The sequence below is a fragment of the Choloepus didactylus genome, chromosome 2 (assembly GCF_015220235.1).
Source record: "Choloepus didactylus isolate mChoDid1 chromosome 2, mChoDid1.pri, whole genome shotgun sequence".
Taxonomy (NCBI): domain Eukaryota; kingdom Metazoa; phylum Chordata; class Mammalia; order Pilosa; family Megalonychidae; genus Choloepus; species Choloepus didactylus.
Window position 1 is genome coordinate 137,809,627 of NC_051308.1, and position 18,283 is coordinate 137,827,909.

General features: G+C 32.6%; 1 protein-coding gene across 5 annotated transcripts in view; it reads right to left on the minus strand.

Moving 5' to 3' along the window:
- RNPC3 (RNA binding region (RNP1, RRM) containing 3) overlaps positions 1-18,283 on the minus strand; it is a 31,929-nt gene that overhangs the window by 4,730 nt on the left and 8,916 nt on the right. For 3 of the 5 annotated variants that reach the window (XR_005215289.1, XM_037826508.1, XM_037826511.1), the window contains 8 exons: positions 17,041-17,183; positions 14,535-14,660; positions 6,991-7,142; positions 4,394-4,555; positions 3,286-3,380; positions 3,138-3,196; positions 1,007-1,139; positions 218-289 (listed from right to left, as the gene is read on the minus strand). Coding sequence is in view for 4 of the 5 variants with exons in the window: in XM_037826508.1 (XP_037682436.1) it covers positions 230-289; positions 1,007-1,139; positions 3,138-3,196; positions 3,286-3,380; positions 4,394-4,555; positions 6,991-7,142; positions 14,535-14,660; positions 17,041-17,183 (930 nt within the window). In the remaining variant the exon portion in view is untranslated. The remainder of the gene's footprint in view (positions 1-217; positions 290-1,006; positions 1,140-3,137; positions 3,197-3,285; positions 3,381-4,393; positions 4,556-6,990; positions 7,143-14,534; positions 14,661-17,040; positions 17,184-18,283) is intronic. The other 2 variants (XM_037826509.1, XM_037826510.1) reach the window with 2 other exon arrangements.

Sequence of the window (18,283 nt, forward strand, 5' to 3'; positions counted from 1 at the left end):
ATTCAATCTCTACACTTAATTTTTACATATAAATGGGGCTTTATTCTTTAGTTATAATTTTGAAGTTTAATGGTGAGAAACTAAAAACTTGATCAATCAACCAATCCTTAAAAATCTTAGGAGAAAGCTAAATTATTACTCGAATAGGCTTTTATCCTTCCTTAATTTTATCTCATGAAATAGTCTTGTCCTTTTATTATGTTACATCCACACTTACCTTTACTAATTTTTAACATTTTCTTTTTCCCTCTTTAGAATCTTGTTTTGGTCTAGCTGATCGCGCAAATTGCTAATATTATTAAATTAAGGTTTTCTTCACAAACATGAAAGTAATCTTTTCTAAATAATCATCAAGAACTCTCAAACGTGCAGTAAGAATAGAGTTTAATTAATCTCTTACACTTGTCTTCCTACTTTCAGCCAGTTAACAAATATTTTTTTTAGTGCCTTCTACCTGCTGTTCAGGACTATTCTAGGCATTTGGGAAGTAAAAGATTAACCTTTACCTTACAGTCATTAATTTGTATACCTGGACCTTCACCTCCTTCATCTATCCTACTGATTTCTAGTTTGCCAAATATATTAACTAAAAATGCAGAATGATATATTCTAGTTAATAAAATCACCAAATAAAAATGTGAATTACACCACAATAAAATACAAAACAGAACTACAATGAATTGTATTTTTAATAACTACAAATGCATTTCTGGATACTGCAGTCTCTTAGACTTAGCATGAGTATGTATTTTTGAGCTGTGTAAGTGAAATGTTTAGACATGGCTGAAATTTTACTAACCTCATGCTGTTGAAATGCCTTTATTTTCCATAAAAATCTAAGTAACACTGTCATCTGACTCAGCTTAGGTACACAATGTTTAACTGTAACTGAATGATCTTAAGCTAGAATGCCAGTTGTTGCTATTTCTAAATAACACACAAATTAGTTTCAGTGATATCCTTCTAAAAACCAAATAGTTTTTGAATAGATTGATTTAAAGGATACAACCACCATGGGTTTTCCAAAAAGAACATATCCGTTAGCTTCTTTTAAGGCTTTTGCTGCTGCTTTTTCATTTGGCAGTCCAATGAAAGCTTGTCCTTTCATGCGGCCTTCTTTCATCAAACGTATATCAAACCTAGAAAAATCAAGGAAGAAAGAGTGGTTTTGATTCAAAATGTCAAAACAATTTTGATGAAGTGAATGAGAATCTGGTTAACAATTTAAAATTGTGCTATTTCAGAAAGTTAAAAATGACTACTCTGATTAGCACACATTGGTCAGTTCTTCTAAAATTATACTTATGTACTCTATTCTAAAATTGATTCTATAGGAAGGTAATAGGAGTTTAAGGATCTGCTTTATCTTTTTTTCAGCTATCATGAGTGCATTTATGTGATTTAAAATAAGACTAGCCACTATAAAAGCAAACTTACATTTTGTTTCATGTATCTCTTCTTAAAAATTTCTGAACTTCTCACAGTCAATTTAATACTATCTGCTCAAGTGACAAAAAGCAACTACACAACCAAGAACAGAAGGGCTGACAAGAATCACAGAAAAGCAACTATAGAATTTCAGAACAGGAAGGGACCTAGCTGATCATTTAATCAAAACAATCATTTTACAGTTGATGCCTACTTTAGACTGAGTAACTTCTTCAAGGTTACACAGATAATTAACTTCGAAGACAGAAATGTAAACCAGATTTTTTCATTTTCAGTATAGTGTTCTATTATTCCAGTGTACTCATTTTTCAGCTTTTTTGAGATAAAACTATTCAAAGGCTATTTAAGAAAACATAATAATCACAACCAAAGTAGTGGCTACTATTTACATTGTTTATGAGACTAGTAAAAGCATATAAACATGTTTTAAACAAACTTTGCATTTTAAAAAAGTATCAAATAAAAAATGCAGTGAAATGTTTAAAAAATCATAGTAGTCCCATGGAAAACAATTATGAATTTATCATTTTGAGTCTAAAGCTTTCTAGATACAGATTTTTTTTCCTCAAATTCTAACAATAAGCAATACTGGAAATAGAAAGAATGTATAATTTTTCTTTTCTTGTTCTTACTATCAACAAAGGCAGTAACAAAGAAAAAGGACCAACATTTTACATGACCAGCAAAAGAAACTTTTGTATCCTTATAAGAAGGGATCTGCCACCAATGAGTATAAATGGAGAATTTTCAGATATGGTGCTACCTGCACATACCATACCTAAAAAGATACTTAGGCCAGATTGGACTTTTAGAAGTACTGGTTTCACTTGAAAATCAAAGAAAATTAAATAGTTAAGAGTTACTTCTCTATTTTACCTTCACTCAAAACCTTCTCACCTTATTTTGTCTATGTTTTCCTACTTCTAATTCATATTACCAGAGGTCTTTCTTACTTAGGAGCTAACTAAATACAGAATATTAAAGAATGAAATTCTAACTCTAAACATCAGCTTTTGTATCACTTACAAATCACTCTGCTCTCTTGAAATTGGCTTCCTGACTTAATGCGGCCCCATTAAAACAAGAGAAGCTGCTGATAGAGCAAGGATCTAAAAATTCTGCCTAACAGCTATAAAATTCTGGCTGAGTTAAAAAAGCAGTGATTTTCAAAGTATAGTGTTTGGACCAGCAGCTTTGGCATCATCCATAAGCTTGTTAAAAAACACAAATTCATGGGCCCTATCCCAACCTAGGAAAGCAGAATTTCTGGGGATAGGTCCAAGAAACTGTGTTTTAACAAGCATTCTAACTGATTCTTATGCAGGCTTGAGAACCACTGCTCTAGAATTCAGATGGGGGAAATCAGCATGAGGCCTGTTTTTGTAAATTAAATTTTACTGGAACACAGCCATGACTTATGAACGACATATTGTTTATGGCTTCTTTCATGCTACAATGAGACAATTGAGTAGTTGCAACAGACACCATATAGCCACAATAAAAAGCACTAATTTTTTACTGTATGGCCATATGTAGAAAAAGTTTGCTGACCCCTGATCTAGAAATATTAAAGAGTAATTAAATAGATGAAAGCAATTTCTTCAGCTTCATTTTTCTCTAAAGTAAAAACATTAAGGAAAAGGTAGCAGATACAAACAAACATAATTTAAGTTATAACTGCTACTTACATAATCCGTTGTGTTTCTGATGAAAAGTCAACATACCTTCCAAAAATAAATTTAAGGTCCTGGAACATAAATAAGAAAAAGAAAAATAAGGAAGTCTAGGAAAGAAAGGAATGTAAAATAATAAATCAACTTACAAATTTCAATTTACCTTTTCTTGAACGTGTTTAGCTAAATTCTTCACATAAATTCTACAGTTTGGTTCACCAGGTTCGTAACTTCTGAAAACTGAAAGTGATTCCATTTCTTAATTAAAAACAAAACAAAACACAAAGAGTATAAAATTAAGATATTTTCATCAAATTTTCAAAAACTATAAGAATATTCAAATATAGCTGTTAAACAAAATATCATAAAAATGTTAAAACCATAGAAACTAGTAGTGATAGCTGTCTCCTACTGAAAATATTCATTAAAAATTTGAATTATGTACATAAAAAATTAACTTTTGTTTTAAAGTTTTCAGGAATATAGAACTAAAATTTGTTTAATAAAGTATCAATATTGAAAGTCCTTTAAGATCAATTACTTTATTAAACAGACTGGAGTAAATATGTTGTCATTAAGTGTTTTACTTAAAGTGATTTTACAAATCACGAGCCATTTTCATATTCAAAGATAATAATAATGAAGTATTCAATAATAATCAGGTATTTCTGACAAACTGGCCTCTGAAGAACCCTCACACAGGCAATAATCTGTTGTCAACAAATAAAAAAAGACAAAAAAACACTTATAATGTGTTACATGTTAATCTAAAAATCCCTATTTTCCTAAATTTATTTAAAAAAAAAAATCTCATAGAAATAAAAAAAGAAAACTATCATGTAAGGATATGAAATTCTCAAACATAAATTTTTAATCACCAAATAATAAAAATGTTTTTTGTAAACAATTGCTTTGTATGCAGACATAATGTTGTGATGGTCTATCAACTGTATTTGGAATATATAACCTAGGACTTGTGAGATACACTAATTTAAAATGTCATATAGAAGTTTTAGGAATGAAAACAATTTTTCCCCCATACAAACAAGAGCCTGAAACACCTAAAACACTGTATTGATAGGTACCTTCCTTCTATGAAGTACAGGCAATAAAACCAAAAGAGGTGCTTAAAACTATTAACTGGAAATACATTTTGCGGTATGCACCTTAAATTAAGGTAAATAACATGAAGTAAGAATTAGTTTGCTTTTGTTTTCTAGAATCAAAGAAATGTAAAATGACATAAAAGTTAGTTGATTTCATGAAGTTACCTTCTCTAGAAATTCTGCCCTTTTCCAATTCCCTTCTAGAAATACATTCTGATGGCATTTCATCAGCATCTTCTTTAATCTCTTCTGTGGTGCTCAAATTAGGTGCAGGGAAGATTTTTCCAAATCCTACATTAGATGTGTCAACTTCAATAGCCGGTAAATCTAAGAGTTCAACGTTAACATTAGCCATTAAAAATCCCTCCCTTCAGATTTGTGGTTTTGTTTGTTTCTGTTGGTTTATGTTGGGTCCTAAAATTCTTTGGTGTTTTTCTCAATGCTTTAGAAGAGTGCAGGCAAACTTTTCTGTAAAGTCCCAAAGAGAAAATATTTTAGGTTTTGCAGGACATGTGGTTTCTGTCATGACTATCAACTCTGCCACTGTAGCACAAAAGAAGCCATATACACTTATCTAAACAGGCAGTAGTTGCTTAGTGGCATCATTTAGAGGGTCTACAAAGTGGAAAGAAAATCCAGTTTGGACATATTTAGTTTGAGGTGCTAAGGGGCATCTTATGAAGATACTGAGTTGGAGACAGATATAGATATATGTGTGTGCCTGTTTTAGAGACAAAACTCAGTATTCTGTGCTGTGAACTATTAATTCACTATGAACTTTTAATAAGGGTCTGAACAAAAAGAAGTCTGTAATTAAAGAAATAAATGACCTAAGTATGAAAGGCATACTGCTAATGGGACATAGTCATTCAAGATTATACATTATCTATAATGACTTCATAATGCCACATCAGAATATTGTAAAAATAACCTTCAACCTGCACAGAGATGATTAAAAGATTAAGACCAGAAAACTATGCTGGAAGGAATAAACATCATAAAATAAGACACTTCAATTTAGGGATACTATAAAGTAAAAAAGCCAAATAAACAAAATAAACAAATAAATAACCATTTTAATCCCAATCTTACAAGAAGTAAATAAAAACAAACATTTGTACATTTAAGAAATTACTTACTCATATAGAAAAGTACAAAAACATTGCAAATTTTTAATTTTAGACAGCAACATATAGCATGACTATTAGCATCAGCAAGAATTAAACTGGTTAAAGTGAGAAGGTTGGGAAGGATAGGGTTAAATATGTACTCAAAATATTCTTGTCATACTACCTAAAAAAACAAAACATTCTTGTTATATTACCTAAAGGATACTGGGATGGCAAAAAAGCTGTGAAATGATACAACTCATATGCTATAGAGTTATAATAGCCTTTTCACAAAGTAGTAAAACCATTGTACAACAGAACTCTTATGGCCTGAAAGCATCAATAACAGGAAAAACTTAAAAATTCTTTCACTGTTACTTCTACATTACTATTTTGACAATGATGCAGAAGAAGAAGATGTCCTGCCTCTCATATAGGAAAAGTCTTTAAGTAAATTAAGTTTAAAAAACAAAAATGTTTGTCAAAGAAGGACCAGCCATAAGACAAGAAAAACATACAAAAGAGTAAGTTTATATTTAAATAAATAGTGAAACAAATACAAAGAAGCTATCTGAAAAGGCAATACACTTTCACCATAAAGACAGGAATTAAAACCAGTCATAGTTTTTCACTCGCTAAATTTGCAATTACTAGAACTCTATCATATATTTACACAAATGTTCAAAGATACATGTACAAGATGTACACTCCAGTATTTTCTGTAACAGTAAAAAAAATGGAAAAAAAAACCCCTCAACTTCTATCAATAGGGCATTATTAAAGATTGATATAACCATACTGTAGAGTACTATGCAACCATAAAAAAGTAAGTTGATATTAAGTAAATGATGAACACTATGTAAAACATGATGCTCATTCAAAAAAAAAGAAATAAGAAAAAAATGTGTTTATACATGCATAGTATAAAGAATGGAATATAACATACAACAATATTTGGTTAACTCTAGGTAGTGGGATGGGGGAGGAGTGGGGATTGGAGTGTTAACTTTAAAAAGCTTTTACTTAATATGCTTCTGTTTTTATTAATTTTCTATAAGCTATTATTTCTGAAATTTTAAGAAAAAGATTTAAAGAACAAAGGAATGTCATTGTAATATGTGAACTTAATGTCTAAAATAAGCATTAAAATGTTATCTTTAATTTCAACACATTCGCTTTAAATTTAAGAATAGTGTTTCTGATAAAAATCTTCCATGCTTTTTGGAAAAAAAAATACATGAAATTTACAACTTAACAAGATAGCCACATTGCTTACTCTCTAACCAATTATACAATTATAAAACCATAGTACATCACATTAAATAAGCAATGAAAAATTAAGCCAATAAGAAACTCTTCCATTATATTTTCAAGTGTAAGCATCAACAGAAAACAACCATTTCACCCTAGAGTTCAATACTAATGAAAGGCAATAATGGCAATTTTGTCATTTAACATTCATTTTATATTAAGAAGTAAAAAATAGATATTATTCATTAATACTGAGGAAGAACCTGACTGCATATTTTAAATATAGTTCACATATACTAAATAAATAAATATTAAAAAAAAAACAAAACCTGAATTCTGACACAAAAAGCTAGTTGAAAAGAATTTTTATGTTAACATATGAAAAAAACAGAATATCCTTACCACAATTTTGTTTGTCACAATTTTGTTCCTCTTCTAAATCTTTCTTAAATGCAGCAGGCATGTTGGTAGATATATGGAATTCAATTTTTTTATTACCTACAGGTTGTGGTTGGTCAAATACATCTGAAGGTAACAGCACTGGATGTACATTACTGTTTAAATACAGTCACAGCATTAGTTTACAATTGTAAACAAAATCCTGAGTAAAACATTATTTCAAATTTAAATTAACAAAGCTAAAACTTACAGCTCTTACTACACTATAGGCATTGTACAAAGTAATTTACATTTAATACTTGAGTAAACCCTAACAACGTAGGTATTACATTTCTCAACTGGCTATGACTTCATCTCAAAAGCCCACAATTCTTACTTTACACCTTTTCCTTATGTATTATAATTGTTAATAATTGCAATAATCATTTATCCATTTGGCTTACTGCCCTTATGACTATTCATTAACTGAAAAGATGGCGGTAGGCTTTGCAAGTGTGCTCCAAACCACACAATATTTAGCAGAGTACTTTTTCACCCATTCAGTGAATATTAAACGGAACTTGGGTCTTGTGTGCCATGCTAAGATATATGAACTTTTATTTGGTGAGTACTTAGAAATCAAAAAACATTTGATAAGAGGAATTGGAGTTAAGAGGTATTAATACAATTTCATATAAACACACTGATGATGCCATTTTTCAAAACTGTGAATAGAGGAGGAGAAACATAATGAAAGGAAGATAAATGAGTTTTGGATAGTGTTTTAAGTGTCTCTGAGATATTTTGAGTATGCAAATGGTAAGCTGGAAATGATGATTTAGTCTCAGGAGAGAGGTTAAATATAAAGACAGAGATTTGGTACTAAGTTGCAAGAGCTGAAACTATGAAAATGAATGAGATTAACAAGGAAGATAATATAATATAAATATATGAACAGAAAAAGACCACGCACAGAAGAATATAAAACCAATATTTAAACAGCAGAGATGAAAAAGAGGTTTTAAAATTGAAAGAGAAAGGGAACTTCCAGGAAGATGGCAGAATAGGGAGTTGTAGGGCTTACTCCTCTTCCAAAAACACCTAATGAACAGACAGAAACTGTCCAAAACAACTGTTCTGGGGCTCCAGAGACCAGGGGAGCACTGCCCAGCATCCAGGGAAAAGGGAGATGAAGAGACTGAGAAACTGCGGTGAAAAACTGTAACTCACTCCACTGGTGCTTCTGGTGCCCGTCCCCAACTCGAGGCAAGCAGCTTCGGGTCAGCCTGGTCCATGCCCAGCAGGCTGCTGCGGACTGGAAGAGCAGCAGAAGCCCTCCTCCCTAAGAACAGAGGGAGGCACAGCCCAGTACTGATCCAGCTACTGGCTGGCGAGATAAGCCCATCCTGGACAGGCACCAGCTGTGCCACTGTGTCGACCGGTATCAGGGGCAGGAGCCACCACAGGTCTAAAACACCCTGCCCTCTCAGGGCTGTTGCGAATAGGTTGCTAAAGAATGCCATCTGCTTGGCAAGCCAGGAAAGCAAACCCATGGGAAGCTGAAATGACCATCTTCCCAGGGCTCTTTGGGACTGGTCTGCACCTATAGGTGGGACCCTAGCCCTGTTTTGGATGGTATATACTGATAAACCAAGGGTTAAATAAGAAGTTTAACACAAACCCAATCAACAGCAAAATCCTAAACAGCAGAAAATGACCTTTGGAATAATCTCATCAAGATAATTAGATGTCCAGGTATCAGCAAAAAATTACAAGCCATTATCAAGAAAAAGGAAAATACGGCCCTGTCAAAGGAATAAATTAAAAAGTCAGAGGAGATACAGAATTTTACAAAACTAATCAAGATATTTCAACAAATCTAAACCAACTCAAGGAGAGGAAGAAAAATATGCCTAAAGAGATAAAGGCTCTTAAGTAGATACTGGGTGAGCATAAAGACGAAGCGGAAAGCATGCCAAGAAAAATAACAGAAATTATGGGAATGAAAGGCACAATAGATGAGACTAACAATACACTAGAGGCATACAACAGCAGATTTGAACAGGCAGAAGAAAAGATCAGTGATCTAGAAGACAGGAGAAAATCAGACAAAAGGACAGAGAGAAAAATGGGAAAAACTGAGCAGGGTCTCAGGGAATTGAATGACAGCACAAAGAGCATAAACACATGTTTCATGGGTGTTACAAAAGGCAAAGAGCTGGGAAGAGAAAAGAATTTTGAGGAAATAATGGCCAATAACTTCTGAACTCTTATGAAAGACATAAATATACATATCTATGAAACACAACATGCTCCAAACAGAATAAATACAAATATACCTACTCCAAGACACATACTAATCACACTGTCAAGAGCCAAACAAAGATAAAGAGAAAAGTCTGAAAGCATCAAGACAAAAGCAATACATCACATACAAGGGAAGCTCAATAAGACTAAGTACTGGTTCTCATCAGACATCATGGAGGTGAGAAGGCAGAGGTATAATATATTTAAGATACTGAAAGAGAAAAGCTGGAGCCATGAATTTTTGGCTCAAAACTATTATTCAAAAATGAGGGAGAATTTAAAATATTCACAGAAAAACAGAAGCTGAGAGAGTTTGTTAATGTGAGACTGATCTGCCCAACAAGAAATACTAAACGGTGTTCTGCAGGGTGAAAAGACAGGAGAGAGGGTCTTGGAGGAGAGTGTAGAAATGAAGATTATCAGTAAGAGTAACTAAGGGGTAAAAAGAAAGATGAAAACAAGGTATGAGATATAAAAGCCAAATGATAAAATGGTTGAGTAAGGGCTGCCTTTACAGTAATAACACTGAATGGTCATAGATTAAACTCCCCAATCAAAAGACACAGAATGGCAAAATGGATAAAAGAAATATGATCTATCTATATGCTATCTACAATAGAATCCCCTAAGTCCCAAGGATACAAATAGGCTGAAAGAGAAAGTATGGAAAAAGATATTCCATGCAAACAGTAACCAAAAAAAGAGCTGGGGTAGCTATACTAATATCAGACAAAATAGACTTTAAATGCAAAAATTTTATACGAGAAAAAGAAGGATAATATATATTAATAAAAGGGGCAATCCATCAAGAAGAAATAAAAATCATAAATATTTATGTAACTAACCAGAGGTTCCAATATACATGAGACAAACACTGGCAAAACTGAAGGGAGTAAAAGTCATCTGTACAGTAACAGCTGGAGACTTTCATACACCATTTTTAACAATAGACAGAACACCTAGACAGAGTATCAATAAGGAAACAAAAAACTTGAATAACATGATATATGAACTAGACCTAAGAGACATACAGAACATTGCACTGCAAAACGGTAGGATATACATTTTCCTCAAGTGCTCATGAATCATTCCCAAGGATAGACCACAGTTGGTCATATGTTGGGTTAAAAAACAGGTCTCAATAAATTTTAAAAGACTGAAATTATACAAAGCACTTTCTCTGATCATAATGGAATGAAGCTAGAAAGCAATACCCACCAGAGAATCAGAACTTTCACAAATATATGGAGGTTAACAACAAACTCGTAAACAATCAGTGGGGCAAAGAAGAAATTGCAAGAGAAATCAGTAAATATCTTGAGATAAAAGAAAATAAGAACACAACATACCAAAACTTATGGGATGCAACAAAGGCAGTGCTGAGAGAAATTCATGGCCATAACTGCCTATTTTAAGAAGTAAGAAAAAGCTAAAATCAAAGACCTAACTACACACCTGGATAAAACAGAAAAAGAACAGCAAACTAACCTCAAAGCAAGATTAGAGCAGAAATAAATGAAATTGAGAACAAAGAAGCAACAGAGAGAATTAACAAAACCAAAAGTTGGTTTTTAGAGATCAATATAATTGACTAACCCTTAATTAGACTGACAAAGGAAAAAAAAAGAGAGAAGATGCAAGTAAATAAAATCAGAAATGAGGGGGACATTACTATCGACCGCAAAGAAATAAAAAGGATCCCAAGAAAATACTATGAACAATTGTATGCCAACAAATTAGACAACTCAGATGAAATGGACAACTTCCTAGAAACACATGAACAACCTACATTGATTCTAGATGAAAAAGAACTCAAAAAACTAATCACAGGTAAAGAGATTGAGTCAGTCATAAAAAAAACTCCCAACAAAGAAAAGTCCAGGAACACTGGATTCACAGGTGAATTCTACCAAGCATCCCCAGAAGAATTAATACCAATCCTGCACAAACTCATCCAAAAAACTGAAGAGGAGGGAACACTACCTAACTCATTCTATGAAGTCAACATTACAGACCAAACTCTCTAATGAATACAGATGCAAAAATCTTCAAAAAAAAAAACATACTTTCAAATCAAATCCAACAGCACATTAAAAAAATTATACACCATGATTAAGTAGGTATTATCCCAGGTATGCAAGGGTGGTTCACCACAAGAAAGTCAATTCGTGGAATACACCACATTAAGAAATCGAAGGGGGAAAACCACATGATCATATTGATTGACAAAGAAAAGGCATTTCACAGAATCCAGCATCCTTTCTCGATAAAAACACTTCAAAAGATAGGAATAGAAGAAAACCTCCTCAACATGATAAAAGGTATATACAAAAGCCCATAGCTAACATCATACTTAATGGTGAAAGACTGAAAGCTTTCCCTCTAAGATCTGAAACAAAACAAGGATGCCAACTGTCACCACTGTTATTCAACACTGTACCAGAAGTTCCAGTCAAAGCAATTAGGCAAGAAAAAGAAATAAAAGCATTCTAATTGCAAATGAAGAAATACTGTCACTATATGCAGATGACACGATCCTATATCTAGAAAGCCCTGAACTATGTACAACAAAGCTCTTAGAGCTAATAAAGAAGTTCAGCAAAGTGGCGGGATACAAGATCATCACACAAGAATCAAGTGTTTCTTCTATACACTAGTGATGAGCAAACTCAGGAAAAAATAAAGAAAAAATTTCATTTACCATCACATCTAAAAGAATCTAATATCTAGGAACAGATTTAACAAAGAATGCAAAGTACCCTGTATTCAGAAAATTACAAAATATTGCTACAGAAATCAAAGAAAACTTAAATAAATGGAAGGACATTCAGTGTTTATGGACTGGAAGACTAAATATCATTAAGATGTCAATTCTACCCAAATTGATTTACATAATCTACACAATCCCAATCAAAATTCCAACAGCCTACTTTGAAGAAATGGAAACGCCAATTATCAAATTTATTTGTTAGAGAAAGAAGCCCCAAATAGCCAAAACATCTTGAAAAAGAAAAACAAAGTTGAAGGACTCATAACTTCCTGACTTTAAAGCATATTGCAAAGCTATAGTGGTCAAAACAGCATGTTACTGGCATAAAGATAGATTATATTATCAATGGAATCGAATTGCGAGTACAGAAATAGACTCGCACATTTATGGTCAACTGATTTTTGACAAGGCTACCAAGTCCACTAAATTGAGACAGAAGAGTCTCTTTAAGAAATGGTGCTGGGATAATTGGATATTGATATGCAAAATGAAAGAGGACTCCTATCTCACACCACATACAAAAATTAACTCCAAAGGATCAAAGACATAAATATATATGCCAGGACCATAAAACTCCTAGAAGAAAATGTAGGGAAGAATCTTCAAGATCTTGTGGTAGGCGGTAGTTTCTTAGACTACACCCAAAGTACAAGCAATGAAAGAAAAAATAGATAAACAGGACCTCCTCAAAACTGAAGACTTTTGTCCTTCAAAGGACATTGTCAAAAGAGTGAAAAGGCAGCTACCCAATCAGAGAAAATATTTGGAAACCATATTATCAGATAAGGGCTTAATATCCAGAAAACATAAAGAAATCCAATAAATATAAAGATATATATAGGACTTCTTATATATATTCTGGATATTAAATATAATAATTATATTTATATAATTAAATATAAATGTAATTTCATTTATATAATTAAATAAAAAGACAAACAACCCAATTAAAAAATGGACAAAAGACATTTTTCCAAAGAGGAAATACAAATGGCTAAAAAGCACATGAAAAGTTGTTCAACATCACTAGCTATTAGGGAAATCCAAGCCAAAACCACAATGAGATATCATTTCACACCTACTAGAATGACCATTATTGAACATTCAGGAAACTACAAGTGTTGGAGAGGAAGTGGAGTAATAGGAACACTTATTCACTGCTGGTGGAAATGTAAAATGGTACAGCTGCCGAGGAAGATAGTTTCGCAGTTCCTCAGGAAGCTAAGTATAGAACTGCCATATGATCTGGCAATCCTGCTACTAGGTAGGTACTCAGAAGAACTGAAAGCAGGGACACGAAGAGCCATTTGCACACCAATTCATGGTGGCATTATTCACAATTGCCGAAAGATGGAAACAATCCAAGTGTCCATTAACTGATGAATGGATAAATGAAATAATGTATATACATATGATGGAGTATTATGAAGCTGTAAGAAGAACTGAATTCATGTTGCATGTGACTATGTGGATGAACCCTGAAGACACTATTTTAAGTGAAATAAGCCAGACACAAAAGGACAAATATTGAATGATCTCACTGATACAGACTCAATATAGTGAGTAAACTCATAGAGTTAATACCTAGAATATAGGTTATCAGAAGATAGATACGGTAGAGAATGGGGAGTTTGATAATTTGTGCAGAATTTTTAATAAGGTTGATTGTAAATGTTTGGACATGGATAGAGGTGATGATAGCACATTATTGGGAGTATAATTAACAATGCTGAATCGTATGTGTGATTGTGGTTGAAAGGGGAAATTTAGAGTCATGTATGTCACCAGAAGGAAAGCTAGAGGATGAGACATGGGACTGTATAACACTGTGGATGATGAAGGTGGTTAATAGTATAAATATAAGAATGTTTTTCCACAAACTAAATTAAATATATGTCACTACGACAAGAAGTTATAATAGGGTGGTATATGGGAAAAAATATACCTAATGCAAACTATGGATTATAGTTAACAGTAATATTATAATATTCTTCCATCAATTGAAACTAAGGTACCAGACCAATGCTAAGTTTCAATAATAGGGGGATTTAAGGGGTATGGATTTTTTTTTTTGGAGCTACAAAAATATTCTAAAATTATTTTAATTGTGGTGGTAAAAGCTCAACTCTGATTATACTGAGTTATTGATTGTACATGTTGGATGGACTATATGGTGTTTTAATTAAACTGCTTTAAAAAAATTGAAAAAAGGAATAAAGAAAGGCAGGTAACAAGGTGGGAGATTAAAAAAAAAAAAAGAACGGTAATGAAAAATTAAGGTTGGACAATTTTGAGACCTGGGGTAGTCAATAGTATCAAATGCTCATTAACTATGAGAGAACTATAAACACTTGTGAATTTGTCAAATGGATGCCACCAGTAAACCAAACAGACTGATATGAAACTAATGTCAGATTGAGAAATGATGAGTTAACCATGTAGACAAAGTACATACAAACAACCCTTATTTCATAATCCAAAACAAAATTACCTGTTTAAAGCAGAAGAAGGTGTATTGAACATATCCTTTATTTTTCGTTTTTTTCTCACATGGTGCTGCTTTATTGTTTTTGGTCTTTTGGGCTGAAGATTTGCTAGTTCCATCAGTTTGGTCATTCTACATTAGGAGGAGGGAAGGTAGAAAAAGATTTCCTTATCTGAAGTATAGTTATTTACCACTGTTTCCATTATTTGGGCTTATATAATAATTTATAAATTGATTTGTGTAGCATAAATATAATTTCTAAGCTATAAATTATGATGTAATCAATTTGGCACAAACTCAAATTCTAAATCTTGCTGAAATTTTATCTTACCTTGAAGGAATTAGGAATTTACTTCATTGAAATTTAGCAATTTATAAAGATAAGTTTCATTATAAACATTATTGGTTGCCCAAATAAAATGCCTGGATTTCCTGCCAAATGTCTGACTACGATAAATATACTAATAGAATATACGTAACTTTATTACTCTTTTCTTGACTGATATTCAGAAGACCTTACAAACAGTAAAATTCTTCTGATTTATGTTTTAATTAGAGACTGGCCTGAAGTATTTTTCTTTCTTTAAAAGTATTTTGGGCATAACTGTTATAAATTAATCATTATATAAACAAGATATATTAAACTACATGAAAATAGTTTTCTAATACTATACTGAAGTAGTCTATAAATAACACTTAAGAAGTGACAGCTGATATCATGCACATAGCTTATCTCTATCAAAATTATAAAAGTATTTAATATTTAGAGTAGTTTTTGTCTAGGCATTTTTGTATCTTCCACAGCATCAGGCACAGTGCTTCCACAGAATAAGAAGTGAAAACTACTAGTCACACCTCTATCTTCTCAGGGTTACACTTGTAAAATCCAAAAGCAAAACAAACACACACACAAATATACAACTAAATCCAGGCGTGGGGTTGGGGGTGGGGGTGGGAAGGGAGGAAAGAGGTTGGGCAAAGTAAGTTTTAAACCTTTTTTCCCCTAAGTGGGGAAAAATGAAAACTTATGCTATAAATATTTTAAAGCCTCTTAACCATGATTTACCAAAATTTTATAAACAAAACTAGTTATACAAAGCATGCCTATTTTCATAATTGTTAACCCAAAGTATACCTTGCTTCTGTAACAGTTCCTGGCATACATTAGATAATTAATAAATATTGGCTGAATAAATGAATATGTACCATTTCTTTATTTTACATTCCCAGAAGAAAATAGAGAAGCATGTAAAGTTTGTGAGAAACATGAAACCAGAGTTTGGTTCATGTAAATGCTTTGTTCTCATGATTTAAGATAAATTACTTACAGAATTCCACACTAAATCCCTAAATAGAAACCTAAATACCAAATAATAATATTAATAATAATAAAGGCTTTGGCCAGTGTACATACAGCATTTCTAATTACTATCCACATTTTTACATAGTAAGTAAAGTTAACAGAGGCTAAATAATTAACCCTATGCAATACTTTACAATGTTTGTGACTTAGCAACAAGAGTTACCTTGTATCAGGAACTGCCAGCCTTGCTAAATGTCTCTATTCAAAACAGATGTGTCTATGAAACTTTGAAGTTTCAGCCCCACCTACACTTTGATTTCAACTCTTTTCCTGGAAAGAGAATATCTACTGAGCCACTACTTAAGCAAACACTGACTCAATAATGGTTCAAATTGTTGCTGAATATGTGTATATGCTACCCAGAGTTTCTGCTTGGGCTCTGACTCATGTCAACCATTCCTTTTGTACATGAATTCTTTTATGCATAGTCACCAAGTATTCCCACCATGTGCCCCAAATCTTCCATGCTAGGGGTTGGTAAATTAAAGCCCAAGGGCCAAATACAGCCCGCTGTTTTTGTACAGAAAGCTTTATCAGAACACCACCACATCCATTCTTTTAGATATTGTCTATAGCTGTTTTAACACTACAGCAGAACTGAGTTGCTGCAACAAAGACCCACAAAACTAAAAAAAAAAAAAAAAAAAAATTACTATTTCACCCTATACAGAAAGTGTTTGCCAGCTCCGTTCTGGGTTATGCCATGAATTATATACCTAGACATTATTAACAATTTATTGTTCTTTACCAGAATCTGTAAGTAAAATATATGCAGACAATCAAGATCAATAAAAAACCAATAATACATCTGCAGCAGTTACTATAGTTTTGTATAAAATCCTATAGAACTGCTCTAGAAATCATTTTGATGGAATAGAGAAGAATGAATATGAAAATATATATAACACCATAATCATCTAAAAAATAATGCATACTTGAAAAAATTTCCCTTAATTCTTGATACCTAATTACAGATCTTAATGTATAGCTACTACATATACTTGAGGGGTTGGGGGCTGGATATGGACAGATTCTATTGACTCCAAATTATGACAAATAATATGCAAAGTTTAAGAAAACAAGAGAGTCCCTTTCCCTCAATCTGTAGGTTTCTTGTAATCTAAATAAATAATATTTGATAATACAAACCTCTGTCGGTCCTCATCATCACTGCTTTCATATTCTGATTCTTTACTAGAGAACTCCTCATCCTCATCTGGCAAAGGGGGTTCTTCAGGTGGCTGAGGAGATACAGGTGGAAGAGGTGCATGCACTGGGATATAGTCTTCATACTAATTAAAAGAATAAAACAAAAATATCATGGTATTTATAAAAAAGATAAAAACATTTCCATTCAGATACTTAATTCTCATCTCTCGCTACCCCATGACATTCTTTCATACATTCAACACATATTCAGGGTACCTCTGCTGTGACAGACTGCTAGCTAATCACAAAACTTGGTTCTTTTTCCTTGGCACCCAGCTGGACTGAATTTCCAAACCTTCCTTTGCAGTTAGATTTAGCCATGTAACTGAGTTATAGCCAATGGAATTTGAGCCTAAAAAACTCCCAAATGCATAATCCCCTCTTCCTTCCAGGTCTCCAGGCTGCATTTGATGCCTTCATCAACCTGGGAAGGCATATGCTGAAGACAACCCAAATCTTTTCAAAGACTCAGCAGACCAGAACATCCCCCTGCCCTACTTTTGAATAGACTTGGCATGAGCAAGAAATAATGTTATTATGTTAAGCTACTAAGAATTTGAGATTCACTTGTTAACAACAGCAAGCATAACCTTAAATAACACCCCTCAACATGTCAGGCATTGGGGTTACAAAGATTTATGAAGCTAATAGTATCTACAATAGAAAAACAGGCAACCCCTTAAAGCAAATTTTTTTATTTATATGTTAGCACTTGAAATAATTTCTCATTGTGATTATTTATAAAAGTACTAAGAATACAACAAAATAACTAAAATTATTCATGAGCAGACATAGACAAACTATCTAAATTACTGATAGATTTGCATACTAAATTCTAATAAAAATATTAGCAACCTTTCCTGTTTTCTACAAATTAAGCTCTATTTGTGATAAAACCAGAACAATGATTTTAGATAAAGTTAGTTAAATGTAATTATATTACAAGATGGCACAATATTCTATGCCAAAGGGCTGAACAACAACACTGGCAGAAATGATGGCCGTTATTACCAAATGCATCTCTTTCATATTTTGTCTCTTCCCACCTTTCATATCTTACTATTATTTCACATTAACTTTTTATTTGTTCCTTATTTTCAGTGAGCATCAGAGGTCACTGGGACAACACATGTATAATTTAGCCTCAATAATCCCACTCAAGAAGAAAGTTAGGATCTTGGAA